Source organism: Pan paniscus, chromosome 11, assembly GCF_029289425.2.
Source record: "Pan paniscus chromosome 11, NHGRI_mPanPan1-v2.0_pri, whole genome shotgun sequence".
NCBI classification, from domain to species: domain Eukaryota; kingdom Metazoa; phylum Chordata; class Mammalia; order Primates; family Hominidae; genus Pan; species Pan paniscus.
The window spans coordinates 45,030,765-45,048,688 of NC_073260.2; the positions used below are offsets into that span (position 1 = coordinate 45,030,765).

The following is a 17,924-nucleotide window of genomic DNA, read 5'->3' on the forward strand; positions in this document are numbered from 1 at the left end:
CAAGAAGACAGCTTCAACGCCCCATGATTTCATCCATGACCAATTCTGTAGTGTGGCTCATTTTCCTCAAGATTGCCTTAGTCTAAGCCTTTTTTATGTCTCCATATATTTTATAATCAGCTCTTCAATAGCCACAAAATAACTTGCGAAGAATTTTGATTATGATTGCATTGACCACAGAATAATTGGGAAAGAACAGACATACTGTCTTTTTGTTGTTGTTTGATTCAAAGTCTCACTCTGTCACCCAGGCTCAGGTGCAGTGGCACGATCTCGGCTCACCACAACCTCCACCTCCCGGGTTCAAGCGATTCTCCTGCCTCAGCCTCCCGAGTAGCTGGGATTACAGGAGTGCGTCACCATGCCTGGTTAATTTAGTAGAGATGGGGTTTCGCCGAGGTTGATCTTGAACAAAATAGGGAAACAGATGTCATTAGACAAATACCACAGTATAAACTGTTGCAGACAAGCATTTATGGATGCTAAAATTAGTAGGACAACAGAAAAGGAACAAGATATCTGGACAGTCTCAAAGTATTTCTCCACAACATACTCACTTGAGACCAGGAGTTCAAGACCAGCCTCGCTGAAACCCCATATTTATTATTTAAAAAAAAAAAAAAAAAAAGCCAGTTGTGATGGCACACGCCTGTAGTCTCAGCTACTCAGGAGGTCGGGGCAGGAGAATCACTTGAACCCAGGAGGCAGAGGTTGCAGTGAGCTGAGATCTAGCCACTGCACCCCAGCCTGGGCAACAGAGTGAGACTCTCAATCAAAGAAAAAAAAAAAAAAAAAAAAGCAGAAAACAATATGTCCATTCTTCCACAATCAATCTATAGTCAATGCAATCATAATCAAAATTCTTAGCAGATTATTTTGTGGGTATTGAAGAGCTGATTATAAAATATATATATACAGACATAAAAAAGGCTTAGACCAAGGCAATCTTGAGGAAAATGAACCACACTAAGGAATTTATACAAGATATTATGGCTGGGCGCAGTGGCTAACACCTGCAATCCCAGCACTTTGGGAAACTGAGGCAGGCAGATAACCTGAGGTCAGGAGTTCGAGACCAGCCTGGCCAACATGGTGAAACCCAGTATCTACTAAAAATACAAAAATTAGCCAGGCATGGTGGTGCATACCTGTTATTCCAGCTACTCAGGAGGCTAAAGCAGGAGAATCACTTGAACCCAGAAGGCGGAGGTTGCAGTGAGCCGAGATCGCACCACTGCACTCCAGCCTGGGTGATAGAGTGAGACTCCATTGCTCCCACCCGCCAAAAAAAACATATTACTATAGAAGTTAACACAGGATGGTGTTGGCACAAGGAAATATAGCTCAACAGAATACTAAAAAATTTAGAAACAAACCCATATATGGACGGTTGTCTCATTTATGACAAAGGTGACACAGTACAGTGGGGAAAGAAGAATTTTTTCAATAAATGATGCTGGTTCAACTATATATTCTTCTGCAACCAAAGTGAATACCGACCCCCTACCAAACACAATGATCTTTTTGGATGATAGGACTACATGAGAACAATAAACCAATTAAGGTTTGTGGTAGAAAAAGTTGTCTTAAACAGGATTTTTTAAAAACACTAACCATAAGCAAAAATAAATTCAACTACATAAAAACTTAAATTCAATTAAAATTAGTGTCATCCAAAGACATTAAGAGAACAGAAAGGCCCTGACATTGAAGAATTCAGGTGAAGATGCCGCCATTCTTGAACCCTGAAAGCCAAACTAGAATCTTCAGAGCAGCCTCAGTCTTAAAATTCAAGCTTCTTTTTCCTACTTTTTATTTCAGTGATATTTAGGACACTCTATACTTCATAAAAGTTATGATCTAACTGCCTCTATAAGCCCAAGTATAAAAATCCTTACCACCTAGCAAGAGACCCACAGAACTAGTCAGTAGTAAGACTGAGGTCACATATTGGAAAAAATATACTAGACCAGGGTTATACACAGGGACCATCCAGCAATAGAGATGTTGCTGGCAAGTAACCATAGTGGTGGGTGACCACTAGCGAAAAGGGCTGAAGAGACCTCAGAAGGTTATCCGGGTTATCTGGGTAGACCTGTGTCTTTTTCCATGCCCGAGGGTCACGACGTCACTATGCAGGGCACACGTGGCTTGGTTTAAAGGTCACCTTAATCTTAGCAAATGTAATAAATCATTTTTTAGATCCTGAAATTTATAATAAAAATACTTTACCTACCCTGAAAAAAAAAAAAGAGAGAGAACAGAAAGGCAATCCCAGGCTGGGCATTCTGGCTCACATCTGTAATCCCAGCACTTTGGGAAGTCAAGGCAGGCAGATCACTTGAGGTCAGGAGTTCAAGATCAGCCTGCCCAACATGGTGAAACCCCATCTCTACTAAAAATACAAAAATTAGCCAGGCTTGGTGGCACGCGCCTGATTCCAAACTACTTGGGAGGCTGAGGCAGGGGAACTGCTTGAACCCGGGAGGCAGAGGTTGCAGTGAACCCATATCGCACCACTGCACACTCCAGCCTAGGCAACAAGTGCAAGACTCCATCTCGGGAAAAAAAAAAAAAAAAAAAAGGAAGAAAGACAATCCAAGAATAAGGAAAAGATATCAATAATAAGTATATGTGTGCGTATAGAGACAAACGTACACATGAAAAAAATTGTACCTAGAATATATAAAGAACTCCTACAAATAAGAAAAAGGGACACAACCCGATTTTTAAAAAACTGATGAAACACATGAACTGACACTTAACAAAAAGATATTCACATGGCCAATAAATATATGTTATACGTAAAGGGGGTTAACTTCATTGGTCGTTAGGAATATGCAAATTAAGACCATAATGTACCTACCAGAATTCAAATTGCTGGTGAAGACATGGAGTCTGCCTGGCTGAAGAGTAAATTGTTCACCCACTCTGGAAAACTTTTAGCACTACATAGTGAAGCTGAACACAACCATGCAATTTTACTCCCAGATATATACTCCAAGAAACACGTATACATGTTTACCAAAAGATATATACAAGAAATATTACAACAGCAATATTTGTAATAGGCAAAAACCGGAAACCCAAATGTCCAACACCAGAATGGATTTGTGTCAATAGACTCCAGGACCATCTCTAAGTTCAGCAATTTGCTAAGAGGATTCCAGGACTCTGAAACTGTTATACTTACAGTTTATTACAGCAAAAGGACACAAAGCAAAATCAGCAAAGGCAAAAGGGACATCAGGCAAAGTCTGGAGGAAGCCAGGTGCATGCTTCTAAGAGTCCTCTCCCAGTGGAGTCACACATAAAGCATTTAATCCCTCCAGCAATAAACTGTAACAATGGCCAGGCACAGTGGCTCAAGCACTTTGGGAGTCCGAAGCGGGTGAATCACTTGAGGCGAGGAGTTTGAGACCAGTCTGGCCAACATGGCGAAACCCCATCTCTACTAAAAATACAAAAACTAGCCGGGACTCGGGAGGCTGAGGCAGGAGAATCACTTGAACCCAGGAGGCGGAGCTGCTGTGAGCCGAGATAGCGCAACTGCACTCCAGCCTGGGCAACAGAGCCAGGCTCTGTCTCGGAGGAAAAGAAAAGAAAAAGAGAAACTATAACAACATTATGTGAAGTGTTGTCTGCTATGGAAGCTCACAAAAGCCTAGGAGCCCAGGGTTTTTCTTGGCGGGTGATCTTCAAGGCACACAATGAATGACCAGCTACCAAAGCTCTCTAGTTCATGAGAAGGAAAGGTGTTCACCATAAATAATGCTGTTTGCACAAACTGGAACAGTCAAGTTCAAAGATTCAATCACACAAAACGCAAAATATTCCAAGAGCTCAATTCTGGCCTGTCAAGGAACAGTCACAGAAAATGGTCCTCTTGGGAACATGAAAGACTTGAGCAACTTGGGCCTGCTGAATTAATCCTTTCCTGCCCAAGATAACAGAAAATCATATGTGGTTATGTAAGAACACACTATACAACAATGAAATGTTGCTACATACAACATGGATTAATCTCATAAACGTACTAAGCCAAAAAAGCCAGACAACAAAGAGTATACATTGTATGATTCCACTTACATAATATTAAACACACAAACACAAAGGCCAAACTGTCATATTAGAAATGTGACAAGGACAGAAATTACTTAGGATTGTTTCTGGGAGTGTGGTATAGTACTGGATATATAAGTGTACTTACTGTATAAAAATTCATCAAGCTGTGTATTTATAATTTGTACATCTTTCTGTACACATTATACTTCCATTAAAAGCTTACACAAAAAGGTATCTGGTTCCTATTTTATTTTAGCCATGAGGAAACTTTAGGAAAATATATCATTCTATAGAATCATATTTTCCTCAGATCAAACTCCTAACACAGCTCAAAATCCTATAATTTTATATTGCGAGGGTAGGAGAACAGCTTTCCTATTTTCTGGTTTTTAGGACAATCAGGGAAATACAGAAATTGAAAAGTGCATAAAGTATTGAGATATCAGCTAATCCACTGGATTTTCTAACTATATTACTCAGAAATATTATAGGAACCCTCTAATGGTTTGATTTAAATTTCTTTATTTATTTTTTAATTTTAATTTTAATTTTTTTGAGACAGAGTCTCACTCTGCTGCCCAGGCTGGAGTACAATGGCATGATCTCGGCTCACCACAATCACTGCCTCCTGGGTTCAAGCGATTCTCCTTTCTCAGTCTCCCAAGTAGCTGGGACTACAGGCGCATGCCACCATGCCTGGCTACTTTTTATATCTTTAGTAGAGACGGGGATTCACTATGTTGGCCAGGCTAATCTTGAACTCCTGACCTCGTGATCTGCCCACCTCAGCCTCCCAAAGTGCTGAGATTACAGGCGTGAGCCACCACGCCTGGCCTTGAATTAAAAAAAAAAAAAAAGTATTATAAACCCAATATCTACAAGAAAAAAAAATTGTCAGACTTCTCACATTTGACATGACAGTATAAAAAGATTAACAAATTATCTTTCAGTACAGCTGTATAAACCTATTTCAGTGCTCTGGAATTCAACCAAAGGCATAAAACAAACTGGGAGCATTTATTTATTAAGTTACTGAACTTCAGGCAGAAATGGTGGTTTTCAGTTTTGAGCTGCTACCAGACTCCTGCCCCACCCCAACCCCAGCTCTGTGGGTATTAGTTTAAGCAGGGCATGCTGCTGCCTGAGAGGACTCGTTGGATTTGGAGTGTTGTCAAGTTAATGGGGCAAACACGGAAGACTAGTGGATTAGGCCAGGGATATAACAGGTAGTTGTAGGAGGTGAGACAGCCACAAGAGGCTTGAAAAGCTCTCCCCAAATTGGTTGACTCTAGACGATACACACACATATAAGAGACTGGAACACACTCAAGCCACTCATACATCCTTGGCCATCAGAAGCTGCACATACAGAGATTTCAAGAGAATCTGGCAGACAGCAAAAGCCAGGGAAGAAATGAAAATGGCCTGAAGTAAGAATGCACTTCCAGCTCACATACAGATCCATTAGTAGAGAGCTGAAAGTTTACTGGCTCGAGGTGTTTAACTATAATCTCTTACCAATCTGACTGATCCCTAAATAATGGAGACAGAGAACCCAAGGAAGCCAAGCTTAAAAATAAAAATAAAAATAAAAACTGAAAAGAGACATCAGCAGCTGCATACTGTAGAGACTTCAAAGATTTAGTCCAAGCAAGTTACTAAACAAGCAAAACAAAAACAACCTTCAAGGTGAGAAAAAAAATCAAAATCCATGGCCAAGTGTAGTGGCACATGCCTGTAATCCCAATGCTTTGGGAAGCTGAGGTGGGAAGACTGCCTGAGGCGAGGAGGAGTTCGAGACCAGCCTGGACAACATAGCAAGACCCCATCTCTAAAATAAAAACAAAAGGCCGGGTGCAGTGGCTCACGCCAGTAATCCCAGCACTTTGGGAGGCTGAGGCGGGCGGATCACGAGGTCAGGAGATCGAGACCATCCTGGCTAACACGGTGAAACCCTGTCTCTACTAAAAATACAAAAAAAAAAAAAAAAAAAAAAGAGCCAGGCATGTTGGCGGGCGCCTATAATCCCAGCTACTCGGGAGGCTGAGGCAGGAAATCGCTCGAATCCAGGAGGCGGAAGTTGCAGTGAGCCAAGATCGCGCCACTGCACTCCAGCCTGGGCAACAGAGAGAGACTGTCTCAAAAAAAAAAAAAAAAGAAAAAGAAAAAAAAGTGGAAGCTTTAGCCAAGCATGGTGGTGCACAACTGTAGTCTTAGCTACTCAGGAGGCTGAAGTAGGACAATTGCTTGAGCCCAGAAGTTTGAGGTTGCAGTGAGCTATTATTGTGCCACTATATTTCAGCCTAGGCAACAGGGCAAGACCCTGTCTCTTAAAAAAACAATCCAAAATTGCAAAACTATATTATCTAAATATACAGGTTTTAACAAAAAATGATTGCAATATGCAAAGAAACAAGAACATATAACTCACTCAGGTAAAAAAGGGAGTCAACAGGAGGAGTCTCTGAGTGTTCCCAGATGTTGAATATTGCAGACGAAAACTTCAAAGCAGGTACTATAAATATGTTCAAAGAACTAAACGAATCCATGTTTAAAGAATTAGAAGAGACCAGGTGTGGTGGCTCACACCTGTAATCCCAGCACTTTTGGAGACTGAGGCAAGAGGACTGCCTGAGCCCAGGAGTTTGAGACCAGCCTAGGCAACATAGTGAGACACCACTCGTAAAAAAAAAAAAAAAAAAGAATTAAAGGAAAGTATGGGCCAGGTGTGGTGGCTTACGCCTATAATCTCAGCACTTTGGGAGGCCAGCCGAGGCAGGCAGATCACTTGAGGTCAGGAGTTCGAGACCAGCCTGGCCAATATGGTGAAACCGTGTCTCTACTAAAAATACAAAAATTAGTCAGACGTGGTGGCACACACCTATAGTCCCAGCTACTCGGGAGGCTGAGAATCGCCTGAAACCAGGAGGTGGAGGTTGCACCTCGGCAGTGAGCCGAGATCATGCCACTGCACTCCAGCCTGAGTGACAGAGAAAGACTGCGTCTCCAAAAAAAAAAAAAAGTATGTGAATCACTCAGTGAATAGGAAATTTCAACTAGAATATAAAAATTATAAAAAAGAAATGTGGAAATGCTGCAGTTAAAAATCTGGTAATCAAAATCAACAATCCACTAAAGTGACAACACAGACAATTTAAGATGAACAAAGAAAGAAACAGTAACCTTGAAGACAAATAAATAGAAATTATTCAAACAAAAGCATAGAAAACAATTGGCAAAAAAATAAAAATAAAAATAAAAATAAACAAATAGCTCCTCAGAGATGTATGAGACATTATCAAGTGTAAAACACTTACCTATGACCAGGCACGGTGGCTCATGCCTGTAATCCCAGCACTCTGGGAGGCCGAGGCGGGCGGATCAGGAGGTCAGGAGTTCGTGACCAGCCTGGCCAACATGGTGAAACCCCCGTCTCTACTAAAAATACAAAAATTAGCCGGGCGTGGTGGCACACACCTGTAATTCCAGCTACTTGGGAGACTGAGGCAGGAGAATTGCTTGAACCCGGGAGGTGGAGGATGCAGTGAGCTGAGATCATGCCACTGAACTCTAGCCTGGGTGACAGAGCAAGACTCTGTCGGGGGGGTGGGGTGGGAACTTACCTATAAGGAGAGTCTCAAAAGGAGTAAAGGGACAGTAAAAATATTTGAAGAAATAATGGTCGAAAACTTCCCAAACGTGATGAAAAGCATTAATCTACAGAAACAAGAAGCTCAACAAACCCCAAGTAAAATAAACAAAAAAGACATTCACACCTACACACATTGTAGCATAGTCAAACTATCACAGAGTTGGGTTTGTTTGTTTGTTTGTTTTTGAGAAAGAGTTCTGCACTCGTTGCCCAGGCTGGAGTGCAATGACACGATCTTGGCTCACTGCAACCTCCATCCCCCAGGTTCAAGCAATTCTCCTGCCTCAGCCTTCCGAGTAGCTGGGATTACAGGCGTGCACCACCACGCCCAGTTAATTTTGTATTTTTAGTACAGACGGGGTTTCACCATGTTGGTCAGGGTGGTCTCGAACTCCCATCCTCAAGAGATCCACCTGCCTCAGCCTCCCAAAGTGCTGGGATTACAGGCGTGAGCCTCCGCGCCCAGCCTAAAGTTTCACTTTTAAAAGATGAAATGAGTTTTAGAGATGGCTGGTGGTCACAGATACCCAACATAATGAAATGTATCTAATACTACTGAACTGTATACTTCAAAACAGTGAAAATGATAAGTTTGTTATGTGTATTTTACCATAATTTTTTAAATGGGAAAAAAAGTGATTTGGTTTATCTACATTCATATTAAAAATGTGTCCTGAACAAACACATGTATTTGTTCAAAGAATATATTTATTAAGCACCAATTATATCCCAGGCAGCACTATGCAAACAGTGAGGAAAATTAGAATCTCATGAAACTCAAAATGGGACTAATTATCCTCATTAACTAATAACTAATAACCTACTATAGGTTTCCTACTATGAAGGAAAAACTACTGCAATAAGAAAAAAAGGATTAAGGATGCAGGCAATTTTTAAGTCCTTGTTCCACCCAAGTTATAATTTTAATGAATAAAACTGTATTTTTTTTTTTTTTTTGAGATGGAGTTTTGCTTTTGTTGTCCAGGCTGGAATGCAATGGCACGATCTCAGCTCACTGCAACCTCCACCTTCTGGGTTCAAGCAATTCTCCTGCCTCAGAATCCTGAGTAGCTGGGATTACAGGCATGCGCCACCATGCCCAGCTAATTTTGTATTTTTAGTAGAGACAGGGTTTCTCCATGTTGGTCAGGCTGGTCTCGAACTCCCAACCTCAGGTGATCCACCGCACCAGGCCTCAAACTGTATTTTAAATGTGCCAGAAGAATTAAAAACTTTAAAAGGTTCACAGCAAAGTCTTATGTAAGGCTAACGGGCTAACAGCCACTCTCTAAAGTTCTCTGCTGTCTAAACCTTATTTAAGAACAAAGATTATCCGTACCCAGAGGGATTCTTTAGTAAGGCAAAATGATGATTAGGAAGAGTTAAGCTCCAATTTTTTTTTTTAATTTTTGTTTTTTTAGAGATGGGGTCTTGCTATGTTGCCCAGGCTAGACTTGAACTCCTGAGCTCAAGCAATCCTCCTGCCTCAGCTTTCTGAATAGCTGGGCCTAAAGGCATATGCTACTGTACCCGGCCCATCAATAATTTTTAAAGAATAATTAAGACAACTGAAACTTAACTCCAGTTTAAAATATTTTATTAAAATTAAGTGATAAATAGTTGTAAGCCACCTAATATCTGCCCCCGCCATCTTTTCTTTGGCATCTCTCTTCCTTCTAACCACATCATAGATGAAACGTAAAAGTTCTTGCTAAGATATTCAATACCACCTCTGAAGAAATGGCTCTAGATAAGCTACGAAAAACTGAAATTTAGACATTCCTACAATTATTACTCATTGTTACAAAGTACTCACCAATCTGCTATTTACTATGTTCTTAAGTCAAAGACCATTAACATCCTCCTAAAGAAGTTACAGACTTCAACAATGCTCTGCAATTTCCTGTAGGACAGGACCCTATGAGTCCGTGGCCTGTTATGAACCCAGCCACACAGAGCAGCAGGCGAGCGAGCATTACCACCTGAGTTCTGCCTCCTGTCAGATCAGCAGCAGCATTAGATTCTCATAGGGGTGCAAACCCTACTCTGAACTGCGCATGTGAGGGGTCTAAGTTGCGCTCATTATGAGAATCTAACTAATAATGCCTGATGGTCTGAGGTGGAACAGTTTCATCCTGAAACCATCCCCCAACCAACCCAATTCTGTGGAAACATTGTCTTCCACGAAACCAGTCCCTAGTGCTAAAAAAGTTTGGGAGTTGCTGCTGTAGAGTATCTTAAAGATCTTCCTAAACATATACAGTTCATTTGTATAACAGCACCCCCAAGTTTACTTCAACAGGAGTGCAGTGCTACCCAGGAATATTTAAAGAGGTGTTCTGTGTTACATGTGGTTCAGAAACCACAATGGAAAAAAAAAAACAAAACAAAACAATGAAACAAGCTGTTTTAAATCACTATCAAGAGCTACTCCCAAACACGTATCTAGACATACACAGTGATACATGCCTAAGAACTTATCTCTTTCTCTTACAAAACACAAACCCAGTTCAGCAATACTTACAGTCAACATTGGAGTTGTCAACAGGCCCCACGCAAAGAATTCAAGGAAGATGACAATAGCAGCATGGTACACACTTGGTCGGCCAAAGCCTTGTAGCTAAAAAAGAAAGTTATTATGAAAATTAGCAAAGAAATATAAGAAATCTATTATCTTAAAATGGTATAAAAAAATGTGTAAAAATGTGTAAAAAAATTTAGGGCCTACCTCTGTCATTTAAAATAAAACTTCTGTGTTATCTTTGATGCCTTCACTTTCCCTAATAAAGGAAGGTGCTAAGATTATAGACTTTCGGTTGGGCGCGGTGGCTCAAGCTTGTAATCTCAGCACTTTGGGAGGCCAAGGTGGGCAGATCCCAAGGTCAGGAGTTCAAGACCAGCATGGTTAACATAGTGAAACCCCACCTCTATTAAAAAATACAAAAATTAGCCAGGCATGGTGGCGGGCTACTTGGTCCCAGCTACTCGGGAGGCTGAGGCAGGAGAATTGCTTGAACCCGGGTGCCGGAGCTTGCAGTGAGCCAAAATCCCGCCACTGCACTCCAACCTGGGTGACATAGCAAGACTCTATCTTGAAAGAAAAAAAGATTATAGACTTTCGATCTATCCCATCGACGCAAATCACTGGAGCTTTAGTAGAAAATCAACTGGATCTTCAAGAAACTAAGTTTCCAAGATCTGACTGCTCTGTCCCTTACGAATTACGTGTTCCTTAGCAACTTAACTTCTCTAGGGCTGAAGTTTCTTTACCTACATAATAAGAGAGATGGGTATGGGTATCACATGCTCAAAGGCCTAAGGGGCAGCTCGGATGACTTTACATCAGTATGGAATATCTTGAGATATCCCAATTCCAGAGATGTTTAGAAGCAGAGGATGAAAAGTGTGCAATAATGTCTTTGCACACTCTTATTTATCATCTCTCCCACAGATTACTGCAATGACCTGTTAACCCTGCCTTGACTCGTTTTCCCTGTCCCCTCCAAACTTGTGATATTACACTCAGAGTGAACTTTTTAAAAATACAAATCTTATTCCATCACTCCTGTGGAAAACTGCGAAAACAAAGAACTGCAAAAACAAAGAGCTACAAATTGCTCTCATTCCTGTACACACACATTTTCACAATATGACTTTGCTGCCAATTCCATCAAAAGGTTCAATCTGTTTCTCCATGTCCCTAGATCAAAGCTGGTTTGACAACTTCCTCTAACCAACAGTCAGGTGAAGACAAAACATGGATTTCTGAACCTAGATTGCCAAAGATCAAGACTACCACAAGGAGAAATATCTTCCTGCCACAGGCATATGAGAGGATAAGAAACTCTCCCTATCAAGGCCTCACAGGCAAACCAGTTAACAGCCATCACCAACTGTCAGACATAGGAGCAAGGCCATCTTAGACGACCCAATTACAATCAGGCCTGCAGGTCACTGCAGAAGCATGAGACACACCGAGAGAAATCAGTGAAGAACTCTCGCTGAGTTCCACTCAAACCCCTAACCCAAAGAATTGTAATAAATGGTTGTTGTTTTAAGCCATTAAGTATAAGCGTTGTTTCTTAATTAGCTTTTTTTTTTTTTTTTGAGATGAAGTCTCGCTTTGTTGCCCAGGCTGGAGTGCAGTGGCGTGATCTCAGCTTACTGCAAAGTGCTGGGATTACAGGTATGAGCCCCCATACCCGGCCCACATTCTTTTTAATAGCTAACTACTCAGTATCTCATTGTATGAATGTGCCATAATTTTAACCAATCGAATATTGATAGGAGTACATGGAATTTTCACTTATTTAAAACTGCTGCAATTAACTTTTTAAATTTTGGAATAATATTAAACCTACAGAAAAGTTGCAAAAACCAAGAGTTCCTGTATATCCTTCACCCAGCTTCCCCAAATGTTAAAATCTTCTATAACCATGGTATAATTATCTAAACCAGGAAATTAGCATTGCTACAAAACTTTAATCTACATACCTTATTTGAATGTTGCCATTTTTCCCATTTTCTTTTTCTGGTTCAGAATCTAATCAAAGATTTAACACTGCATTTAGTTCTCACATTTCTTTAGGCTCTTCCAATCTAAGTCAGTTCCCAAGACTTTTATTTTTTTACTTTCATGATCTTGATACTTTCAGGGAATACTAGTATACTCTTCACCAATAATTTTATAGAGTGTCCCTCAATTTGAATTAATCTAATATTCTCTCATGATTAGATTAAGGTTATACATTTTATTTTTTAAAAATATGTCACATCTCATAAAATTCACCATTTTCAAGTGCACACAAGTCAGCGGTTTTTGGAATATTCACAAGATTATACAACCATCACCACTATCTAACTCCAGAACATGTTTATCACCCCCCAAAAGAAGCCCTACACCTATTAGGAGACATTCTTCATTTCCTTCTCCCCCTACTTCCCCTCAGAACCACTAATCTACTTTCTGTCTCTATGGATTTGCCTATTCTGGGATCATACATAAATAGAATCCGTAAATGGAATCACACAACATGTAGCCTTTTGTGTCTAGCTTCTTCCAATCAGCATATTTTCAAGGTTCATCCATGTTGTAGCATGTGTCAGTATTTCATTCAATTTTATAGCTAAATGATATTCCACTGCATCGATATACTGCATTTTGTTTATCCATTCATTCATAGACACTTGGGTTGTTTCCATCTTTGGCTATTATGAATAATGCTGCTATAAACATTGATGTGCAAGTTTTTGTATGAACATGTTTCCAGTTCCCTTGGCTATACACATAAGGGTGAAAATGGTGGGACTATTAATATCCTTTTATTAGCATTCTAGGATAAATTTCTAGAAGTGAAGTTGCAGGGCCAAAGAATATACACATTCTAATTTAGAATCCAATTATAATTTTAAAGTTTCACTAATTAGGAGTCAAAAAAATACTTCATCTTATGTCACCTAATCAACTATCTCTAACATATAAAAAGCTTCTAAAAATGTTAAGAAAAAGACTAACAGCCCAATAAAAAGATTGGCAAGAAATATGAACCAGTTCACTGAAATCAAATGTCCCTTAGTAGCCTCACTTGTATTAAGAAACATGCAAAATTAAGCTAAATTCAAACACAAGTTCTCAGTATCAGACATTAAAAATTCAAAAATTCAAATGTTTGTAAACTATTGATGAAGCAACTGAAAAGAAACACAAAGTGCAAATAGGAATGAAAAATGGTACACCACTATGGAAGAAAATTCAGCAACATCTAGACAAATTACATATTTACCCTTTGAAGCAACAATTCTACTTTATCCCTAAACTATGAGGTGCCATATGCACAAAGCTAAAACACTGTAACAGCAAAAATTAACTCTGGGCCAGGGGAAGTGGCTCACACCTATAATCACAGCACTTTGGGAGGCTGAGGCAGGCGGATCACTTGAGGTCAGGAGTTCATGACAAGCCTGGCCATCATGGTGAAACCCCATCTCTACTAAAAATACAAAAATTAGCAAGGCTTGGTGGCAGGTGCCTGTAATCCCAGCTACTAGGGAGGCTGAGGTAGGAGAATGGCTTGAACCTGGGAGGAGGAGGTTGCAGTGAGCCAAGATCACACCATTGCACTCCAGCCTGGGCAACAAGCACGAAACTCTGTCTCAAAAAAAAAAAAAAACATCGGCTAACGAATGAAGAAAGGAATAATTAACTTAGAATCCTGCCACTTCACAGCCTTACTGAAATAGTGAATCTAGGCCATGACCATTAATGGCCACTGAAATCACTGGGTAAAAGCTGACAAGGTACAAGGGAATAATCAAACTGATAACACGTGAAACCTGATCAATCATAACATCACAGACAGAGATCATTTGCCACATGATGTAATACAACAAAAAAATACCACCACTTAAGAAGTATTCTTTGAAAAAACAAAGTGAAACAAAAAACCTGGATTCAATGCAGTCAAGACATAAACCAGTATACAGAAAATGCAGGTAAAACAAGATTGGCCTTGTTGCAGTAGGGTGATGAATATGGGGAGGTATTCCTAATAATATGTAAAGGTAACCACAAAAAAAGCTTTAAACAGATTGCTAAAAAGAAAAGAACTTACAGTCTCATTAACAATTTAAAAAAAGAACAACTTACAGTCTCCTTAACAATTCTGGAGGATACCTGTCCTGCCATATCCTAAGACTGCATAATAATTTTTTAATTTTTTGCCAGGTGCGGTGGCTCATGCCTATAATCCCAGCACTTTGGGAGGCCGAGGCAGGCATTTCAGGACCAGCCTGGCCAACATGGCAAAACCCCATCTCTACTAAAAATACAAAAATTAGCCAGGCATGACGGCAAGTGCCTGTAATCCTAGCTGCTCAGGAGGCTGAGGCAGGAGAACCACTGGAACCCAGGAGGCGGAGGCTGCAGTGAGCCAAGATCACACCACTGCACTCCAGCCTGGGGGACAGAGTGAGACTCCATCTCAAATAATAATAATTTTAAAATTTTTGCTAATTTGATTTTTTTAATGGTTATCTAATTTTATTTTGTATTTCCCTTACTCCCAATGAAGCTGAGCTTCTTTCCTATGATTAGGAATTTGCATTTCTTTTTCTGTGAACTGCCTATTCATCTTCTGTCAATTTTTTATTGGTGACTTTAATCTTTCATATTGATTTATAGGACCCCTTTAGAATCAATATTAAAAACATTTATACAATGCAACATCAAATTATCATTCTCAGCCAGGAGCGGTGGTATGCACCCGTAGTCCCAGCTGTTTGGAAGGATCACCTGAGCCTAGGAGTTCAAGTCCAGCCTGGGCAACACAGCAAGAACCCCATCTCTTAGGGGGGGAAAAAAAATAGGCCCAGTGCAGTAGCTCATGCCAGTAATCCTGGCACTCTGTGAGGCTCAGGCGGCAGGTGGGAGATTTACTTGAGGCTAGGAGTTCAAGACCAGTATAGACAACACAGTGAGACTCGATCTCTCCAAAAAATTTAAAAATTAACCAGGCATGGTGACATGTGTCTGTAGTACCACCTCCTCAGGAGACTGAGGCAGGAAGATCGCTGGAGCGCAGGAGTTTAAGGCTACAATGAGCTATGACTGCACCACTGCACTCTAGCCTGGGCCACAAAGTGAGACTCCAGTCTCGTTTAGGAAAAAAAAAAAGCCATCGTCCTCACCTACCGGCATCAATACTCTCTAAAAATAAAAGGCACAAATACACAAATCAACAATAGCTGGAGACTTCAATACCCATTTTCAGTAACTGATAGAACAATTAGAAGATCAGCAAGAAATAGAAGACTTCATTAACACTGTACACTAACTAAACCTAACAGACATTTATTGAACACTCTTCCCAACAAGATATAAATCCTCAAGTGCACATGAGAAGACTGTAAAACAAGTTTGAATAAATTTAGAAGGAGTTAATTTATACAAACTATGTTCTTGACCACACAGAATGAAATTAGACATCATTAACTTAAGAACATTTGGAAAATTCATGAATATTAAAATATTTAAACATACTCCTAAATAACAGATAAAAGAAATCACAAGGAAAGTTACAAAACTTTCATTTGAACAAAAATGAAAATGTAACACACCAGTTGAACGCAGCTTAAAGCAGCACTTAACAGGAAGTGTACAGCTGTAGATGTGTGGTTATAAAAGATCTCAAATCAATAATTTAACTTTCCACCGTAAGAAACTAGAAGAGAGCAAACTAAACTCAAAGCAAGGAAAGAAAGATCAGAGCAGATACAAACGTGATACAGAATAGAAAAGCAATACAGAAAAATCGACAAAATCAGGCCGGGTGCAGTGTGAGCCTAGCACTTTGGGGGGTCAAGGCGGGCAGAACACTTGAACCCAGGAGTTAAGACCAGCTTGGGCAACATGGTGAAACCCTGTCTCTACTAAAAATACAAAAAAGAAAAAGTTTACCCAAGCATGGTGGCACATACACCTATAGTCCCAGCTATTTGGGAGGCTGCAGTGGGAGAATCGCCTGAGTCCAGGAAGTTGAGGGTGCAATGAGCCATCATCATACCACTGTACTCCAGTCTGGGAGAAGGGAGTGAAACCTTGCCTTAAAAAAAAAAAAAAAAAAAAAAAAAAAAAGGTGGCCGGGAGCAGTGGCCTGTAATCCCAGCACTTTGGGAGGCTGAGGCAGGTGGATCACGAGGTCAGGAGGTCGAGACCATCCTGGCTAACAGGGTAAAACCCCATCTCTACTAAAAATTAAAAATAAAAAAAATTAGCCAGGCGTGGTGGCGGATGCCTGTAGTCCCAGCTACTTGGGAGGCTGAGGCAGGAGAATCGCTTGAACCCAGGAGGCAGGGGAGTTTGCAGTGAGCAGAGATCGTGCCACTGCAATCCAGCCTGGGTGACAGAGCGAGACTCCCTCTCAAAAAACAAAACAAAACAAAAAACAGAAAAAGGAAAGGGAAGAGAAAATCAACAAAACCAAAATTGATTTAATGAAAATATCAAACTAATGGACAAACCAAGAAAACAGAAGACCTGAATTACTAATACCAGAAATGAAACAGAAGATAATAATGGTCAACCTTACAGAAACAGGATTATAAGGGAGTCTCATAGACAATTAGCCAACAAACTGGATAAATGAAACAAAATGGATAAACTCCTAGAAACACATAACCTACTAAAAATGAATCATGAAGAAACAGAAAATATAAATAGACCTATAACTAGTAAGGAGACTGAATCAGTAATCAAAAACCTCCCAGAATTCCAGCAGAGTTAAAGAATTAAACCTCTTCCCAAGACATGAAGAGGAGAGAGCACTTTCTAACTCACTCTCTGAAGCCAGCATTACAGTAGTTGCCCCCTTATCCAAGAGGGATACATTCCAAGATCCCTAGTGGATGCCTCGAAAAGTACCAAACCCTATACAGCTGTTCCTCGACTTACAAAGGGGTTACGTCTCAATAAACCGACTGTAAGTTGAAAATATACTAACTTGAAAGTCGCTTTAGACTTATGATATATTCAACCTACGATGGGCTTATCCAGACAACCCAATCATAAGTAGAGGTGCATACTCAATGCATATTGCTTTTGCATGAAGGTAAAGTTGAAAAATCTTAAGTCCAACCATCAAATTTGGGACCATCTGTATATACTGTTTTTTCCTACACACACCTATGATTGAGTTTAATTTTTAATTAGGCACACTCCTCTTGTGCTTTTGGTCATTATTAAATAAAATAAGGGCTACTTGAACACAAGCACTGTGATACTGCAGTCCATCCGATAACTGATGGCTGACTGACTGACAGATGGGCAGCATATAGAGTGTAAATGCTGGACGAAGGAATGGAGCAAGATGGCAAAATATTTCATCACACTACTCAGAATGTGACGTGTAACTTAAAACTTACGAATTTTTATTTCTGGAATTTTCCATTTAGGATTATCAAACCTCAGCCCACTTCGGGTAACTGAAACCATGGAAAGCAAAACCACAGAGAGCAAAATCACAGATCAGGGAGTACTGCCATACTCTAAAAAAGCCAGACAAAGACACTATAAGAAAACTACAGAGCCAGGCACAGTGGCTCATGCCTGTAATCCCAGCACTTTGGGAGGCCGAGGCGGGTGGATCACAAGGTCAAGAGTTCGACACCAGCCTGGCCAACATAGTGAAACCACGCCTCTTCCAAGAATACA

At 40.3% G+C, this 17,924-nt stretch overlaps 1 protein-coding gene across 3 annotated transcripts in view; it reads right to left on the reverse strand.

The window, feature by feature from the left end:
• The window catches only part of MFSD14B (major facilitator superfamily domain containing 14B), an 86,811-nt gene that overhangs the window by 35,557 nt on the left and 33,330 nt on the right, over nt 1–17,924 (reverse strand). For 2 of the 3 annotated variants that reach the window (XM_055117861.1, XM_055117860.2), the window contains exon 2: nt 10,242–10,337. In XM_055117861.1, the coding sequence (XP_054973836.1) occupies nt 10,242–10,250 (9 nt within the window). In that variant the 5' untranslated portion in view covers nt 10,251–10,337. Of the gene's footprint in view, nt 1–205; nt 4,351–10,241; nt 10,338–17,924 lie in introns of those variants that run through there. The other variant, XM_063594318.1, reaches the window with a different exon arrangement.